Here is a 6707-nt window from a genome sequence, read left to right on the forward strand (position 1 = left end):
ATTGGATATTAACATTGATATTTTTTTTTTATATTTTATTATATTTTCAAATTTATATTTTATTCAAAAATAAAATCATTATTGATTTCTTAAAAATAAATAAAATCGTATTATAACATCTACAAAGACACATAATAAATAGAACATTAAAATCGAGATTTGTCTCGTTGCATTGCGCGAGTACCCTTCTAGTATATATATATGTATGTATAAACGTTTCAAATGCTACTCAGAAACGTAACTCTGAAGAGGAGTTCAGAGTTGTATTCTAAGTCTGAGAATAAACTATATAACTAAGTTTGGAACAAAACAATTCAGAGTTATGTTGTAAATCTGAGAAATAACCAATATTTGATGACTTCATGTTGATGATTTGTATCACTAATGTCATTTAAGTGTAATGAGATTAAATTGTTGACCAATGTAATCATGATAAATCTCGAACAAGTAAGGAAGGTGCGTAATGCACACTTGTTTGAGTTTATTTTGATTAATGGGTGAAGCCCCTAAATGACGGGAGTCCGGGGACAACGCCCCGGTGGCGGGGTCCAAGGGGAAGAGCTATGTTGAAAAATGCTTCAAAAAAATCCGAATTTGAAATTTTAAACCCGGTTTTGATAACCACTCCAGAGTTAAATTCAGACATAAATTCAGACTTACAACTCTGAATTTTCACATAGTTATGTTGTAAGTCTGGAGGCCATTCCAGAGTTAAATTCAGACTTACAACTCTGAATTTTCCCAGAGTTATGTTGTAAGTCTGGAGGTCACTTCAGAGTTAAATTCAGACTTACAACTCTGAATTTTTCTAGAGTTATGTTGCAAGTCTGGAGGCCACTTCAGAGTTAAATTCAGTTACACCACGAAAACAGGAAAATAAACGTGTAGAGGGACAAATGTCACTTAAATAGACCTATTTGAACCGTAAGTGAAAATTGCGTCTAGATACATGTTTAGGCGGGAAAAATCAATAACCGTGCACATAAACATGACACATGTCCCAAAAGTTACTTATTTATTAGGATTTATAGATATGATAGTTTCACATATGAAAAAGTGATGGAAGATGAAAAAGTAATGAATTTTTTTTCATCTATGAATATGATTTCATATACGGGAAAACATTGATGAGTATTTGTATATGGTTTTATATATGAAAAAGTGACGAAGATGAAAAAGATGATTCAGATTTGAAAAAGAAGACAAAGAAGGCAACCATGAAAGTCATGAACATGATTCAGAAAATTCTTTTACTAACAATATAACAAACAAAAAAAACTAGAAAACATAAAATCATGGTTTATTTGATATTTAAGAAATTAAATAATTTTTAAGAAAACTCTGATTTATTTGATGTTATATGAGATATTTAAGAAACTTAATTATTCCTAAAAATATGAATTTGATGAAAAGACACAAATACTCTTAGTTGTAACCTTCTCATAGTTCACATTTGAATTAGCCTCTCACTTTCTCTATATATAATGCAACGCAATGAAATTTAATCCTAACCACCGATCATCTTCTCTTTTAAGAAGTATTTTCAGTTTTAATTTTTTAAAAATGTAACCACTTTATCCCCAACCGTTGATTGTTTAATTTTTTATTTGCAACATCACATCAAAATGCTGTAAAATAAATTGAGATTAAGAAATACATCATCATCATCTATTGGAATATGAGATCAATAACAATAAACACCCCCTAATACACTTTGTTCTTCAACAAACAAACAAACACCCCCAAAGTATATACAAACACACATCTTATTATCAAATAACCCCAATTGCATCATGCATCACCCTCTCACCATTCTCTTATAAACATACCCATTCGTATCTTCGTCATCTGCAATCTGTAGCCCTGAAACAGCCTGTGCAGATATCTCATCAACATACTCTAAACACCCATCTTCACCCCACCCACCATTCTTCAAAATCCAACCATTTCCATTGCCACTCCTCCTGTAAATATAAGGCCGGTTACTGCCTGTTCCACCACCAAACAGATCATCAAAGTTACTACCACATTCCTCATCTGTGTCTTCACCAATTAGGACTTGCAATGCGACCGCTTCAGCTATTGCAGCACCCTCTTCATCCAGCCTTTTTTGTTCTTCTTTCTTCTTCTGTTTCTTCTTCTCTAGCTCTGAAATAATGGCTGCCGACGTTGCAAGGGCTTTCTCCAGTCGTCTCTTTTTCTTCTCTGCCTGTTTAATACGATCCAATTCATCTTTCACTTGCTTCTTCTTCCCCTTTTTAACACCTTTACCAAAATCCATCTCTTTTAACCTACCTATACTTTAAAAAAACTAAAAACTCTTTAACAAGTATTAAGTCAGTCTTTCTTGATTATTTCTTCCTTTGCTAGCAGCTACTATTAGAATAACACAAACACTAATACTAAAATGTAAACCAAAACTCAACTTCTTCACCCCTACACCCACTCGGTTGTAAAGGAATACCTCATCTTACGAACAATACAATCCCATACGGATATAGCCGGATCTAGCATAAGAGAATATTGATACGAACTCACTAAACTGTCCCTTGGTACCACCATTCTCCCTAAATTCCCACACCCCTTGCATTTGCTCATCTCGTGCAATGCTCACCAAATAAATTATGTACCACCCACAGAACAGCAAAGATCTTGCTCCAATTCAAACAACCCACATGGCATTCCCTCCTGAAGAGCAATCAAAGAACACCATATGTAAGAAAGGAAAGCACAGCAACAAGGGTTTGTATAAATAAGATCATAAAACATAGAGCATATGCACAGCAACAAGGGTTTGTATAAATAACATCATAAAACATAGAGCATATGATGGACAAACCACAACACATATACAGACAAACAGATTAACATGCAGACACACATATGTATGTATAAATAGAACCTCCTCCTTCCTATGAAAGGAGAAACATTCAACAGAATAAACAATTGCAATAAAAGTGTGATAGTATTATTACCAGTAACATTGAATTATTGGGGTGATCATATTAATGCTAAGACTATTAATCAAATGTCTAAAAGGGCTCGGCTAAATACATGGCCATCAAATTCTGCAGTGATAATAATGGAGAAAGAGATAGTTCCAACTTGAATTTTGCAGAGAAAGGAGCTTATATGGAACACCCCTATAAAGAGAATCTTGTTGCAATTAGCCGGGTGTGTATAGCCTCCAAAAATATCATTAAGACTGTACTAATAACAAGATATTCTCCATTAAAAACTCTCGGTGCATAACACTTTTTCCCGAATCCAATTCTCGAAACTATTTACCAATTGTAACATGGAAGCACCATCAACGGAATAGGCTTACAATCCAAAAGGTGAAAACATAAATGAAGCCGAAATGGATTGAAATTAGAAACCCTAATGCTCACTAAAGTATTTCAGCTCCATTGGCCCTCATAAACCTATATGCCAACTGGTTAAAGGATCATGGTCAACAAATATAACTGCTATCTAATCAATCAACATAGGTGGAAAACTGGGATCCATAAAAAGACCAGAATCAACTGGAACTAAAGATCCGAGAAATCGAAGCAAATCCTCAATCAATCATGAACCGATATAAACCCTAAAAAGAAGAAGAAACAATCAACTAAACCGATTAGAACAAACCCGAATTCAATTGCGAAATTGTAAACTTCAACACCAAATCGAAACACCGAGATCAGAGATTGCAAACCAAATCAAATTGAAATGAAAATTGAAGATAAGGAAATGAAGAAGGAATCAAACCTTGTGAGATGAACGTGCAGTTGGAAGAAGTTGGATCTGAAGATGAAACCAAGATGAAGGATAATATAACTGATCACATGATAAGGGAGTGCCGAACGGAAAGAAGCAAGGGCAAAATTGCCATTCCAAGAAAAAATAGGACACGTGGCGAAAGATAAGAACGCAATCTAGAATGTCACGACTTTTGGTTGTTGGGCAGGGGACTGCTATCTGATCCGACAGCTTGTTAAAGCGACACGTGTAAGACCTCTTCGATCAACTGGATATGGAAGCGGGGCCGGGGAGAAAGATCTGGAACGTTGATTTTGAACGGCCCGGATTGGATTGTGGCATTTGTCAATCCAAAATATTTACTCTCATATTCACATGTGAAGTTTGTAGCTTCAACATTGTTTCAATAATATCAATTTAGAGTTTGAAATAAACAAGCTTCGATTCCTATAAAAAAGGCTAAGAAAAATTGTAAACCGAAATGTGAATGAATTATTGAACATAAAATGCATTTTTTTTTTATTAACCTGGATATCCAACTTGTTATGTGAGCTGACTAATCTTAAGGCGACCACCTTTTTGGCAGATAGCCCGGAATCACCGCATTTGAACCTTCATGGTCACAAGAGGATTTTTATTCCTTCTTGGATTTGAACATGAGACCTCCTGGTACTTTTGACATTTGGAGTCAAACTCAAACCAATCAAACACCACCCTTGTAGTTAAAATGCACTTTCTTTTCAACTAGTGTTAAAGGTTCTCCACTAAAACATAAGAAAATAGCAGCTACCTCACAACCAACGAATAAACTAAGGTGCAACCAAGATAATATCAGTTCTAATAACGTTAAGAATTTAATTTAGACACGATCAGTGAAAACTCAATTTAAAATTCAAACTAAACAAACTCCAATTCAAATTCCGAAACTACCAAACAAAAGTCTGAAATGAGAGTGAGTAAACGGATCAAATCTTCTGGATGGAAGAGAGATATATGACTCAACCATTGGAATTAATGTTGTCTAGAATAAACTTGAAGAGATTTCATTCTTATAGAAAATATCTTTGAAGCATTGCCTCTTTCGAATCGTGTTCGCCGTCTTCTTTGGACCCTCCACCTGTAACTACGACTTTCACGTCGCTTCTTCTGCTCTTGCGGTCATTTACAGAGTAAAGCGAAGATTTTCCTCATGCTATGCTTTGATTTGTTGAGTTTGTTTTGAAGAACTTGCATTAGGCCTTGAGGTATCTTGAAGAAGAAGACCAAGAAAGTAAGTTCTTACAATATAGTGACGACTATGGGTGTTCATCCAAACCGTCAAACCGCACAAACCGCCTGTATCGCACCGCAAAGTGCGGTTTAGAACTTTTGTGGTGTTATTTGTATTTTACCAAACTGCACTATGAGTGGTTGGGGATTTTGAGTTATCAAACCGTGGTTGAAACTGCACTACATATTTTGTACATCTTTTAATTTGCAGTTCGAGGTTTATGCGGTGCAATTTGCGGTTTGGCAAAGCTGCACCGTGAACACCCCTAGTGACGACCTTGTGGTATCTCACATTGGCGTTGTGATGAGGATATGGCGTTGATGACCCTGTCAAGGGGATGGGTGTGGGTGGGCTGGCCGTAAGGGTGTAAATGATGTGAATCAAGCTTGAGTATTGATATTTTCGACTCGAACTCGAACTTGACTCGAAAACTCGCGAGTAGTTAAAAACTAAACTCCACTTCAAGTTGATTGCAATTTTTTAAACTCGAATTCGTTTGAAGCTTGAGCTCCAACTCCAACCCGAACCAAGCTCAAACCAAACTCGAACTCGAATCAGGCTCGAACCATTCTCACACATTGGAATTTATGAAAATTTAAGGTTTTTTAAATCTTCTCTTAAAAATATAAAACTGAAAGATGTTGTATTAAATTTTATAAAACTAAAAAGATGCACCTAAAACTTTATCTTCAAAAAGACGGTTAAAAACTAGAAAATGCATTCACCTCCCTCTCTTTCGTAACACCTATTCACAATTCCTTTACTATTTCATTTTTAATGTGAGACAACTTCACCAACACATCTATAGTTTTTTTTTTTTTGTCTTTTTTTAATTATGATTTTAATAATAAAATAATTGTTTAGTTTTTATAGTTAAAAAATGCACAATTTTGTTCAAATATCTGAAAATATAAGACATTTATATTATATTATATTTTACAAATTATATTATAAAATGATTATATTTTAGAACGAGTTATATATAATAAGATCGAGTATCTCACGAGCTTTTGGAGTTGAGTATCGGGTAGCTCGACTCGACTAGTTAATATGTCGAGTCAAGCCTATTTAAGTCAAGTGTTGATCGAGTTTTGACCTCGAGTAGCTCGCAAGCTATCTCATATCATTTATACCCCTAGGAGTGGGGTGGAGTAAGGGGGTGGCGATGGTGATTAGGTTTTTCCTTTAAATTGATTTACCTCTGTAGCTGGTCATCTATACAAAACGTCTATTTAATCAATTTTTGAAAATTCAAGAATTGATTTATTCAAAATTGTTATAAAATTAGGGGTCATCGTCACTTACTTTACTAGATGAGGATGACAAAAACTAGGAATTTTACCTAGTAAAAAGCGTAGCAAAGATCAAAAATCTTACTTGGTAAGCAAAAAAGAGAACCCAATAATCACTTTCTTAGTAAAAGACGCTTACCAACAATCTATTTTGATAACCGATAAAATATCTAATGATAATGACAGTTGCTGATAAATGATTACCCAATAAGTTTTTAGTGAACAACCCTTTGATCATTTAAAATAAAAATTGTAACATTCCCATGGCATACTAATACGTTTTTCGCCACTGGAATTCACGATGATGAAGGGACTGGATCGGAAAAAAGAGGGATTTTAATCTTAGGATATATAATTCGCGTTATTGTATTTTTTTTTTATTTAAAAAAAAAATTGCGAGG

General features: G+C 34.6%; 1 protein-coding gene across 2 annotated transcripts; it reads right to left on the reverse strand.

The window, feature by feature from the left end:
* Window positions 1-1669: 1669 nt before the first annotated feature.
* On the reverse strand, window positions 1670-3850 carry LOC112509522. Of its 2 annotated transcripts, none has more exons than XM_025114518.1 (2): window positions 3754-3850; window positions 1670-2688 (listed from the first exon to the last, which is right to left on the reverse strand). In XM_025114518.1, the coding sequence occupies exon 2, from the start codon at window positions 2279-2281 to the stop codon at window positions 1799-1801; it is 483 nt and encodes a 160-aa protein (XP_024970286.1). In that variant the 5' UTR covers window positions 2282-2688; window positions 3754-3850; the 3' UTR covers window positions 1670-1798. The 2 variants fall into 2 exon arrangements, with proteins under 2 accessions (XP_024970286.1, XP_024970287.1); XM_025114519.1 differs by lacking the exon at window positions 3754-3850 and adding an exon at window positions 3634-3728.
* Between the last annotated feature and the right edge of the window lie 2857 nt (window positions 3851-6707).

This window comes from Cynara cardunculus (assembly GCF_001531365.2).
Source record: "Cynara cardunculus var. scolymus isolate 2C chromosome LG 3, CcrdV1, whole genome shotgun sequence".
In the NCBI taxonomy this organism is placed as follows: Eukaryota; Viridiplantae; Streptophyta; class Magnoliopsida; order Asterales; family Asteraceae; genus Cynara; species Cynara cardunculus.

Excerpts from the sequence above, each read along its gene's own strand:
- LOC112509522 (XM_025114518.1), bottom strand. The coding sequence starts at position 2,281 with ATGGATTTTGGTAAAGGTGTTAAAAAGGGGAAGAAGAAGCAAGTGAAA.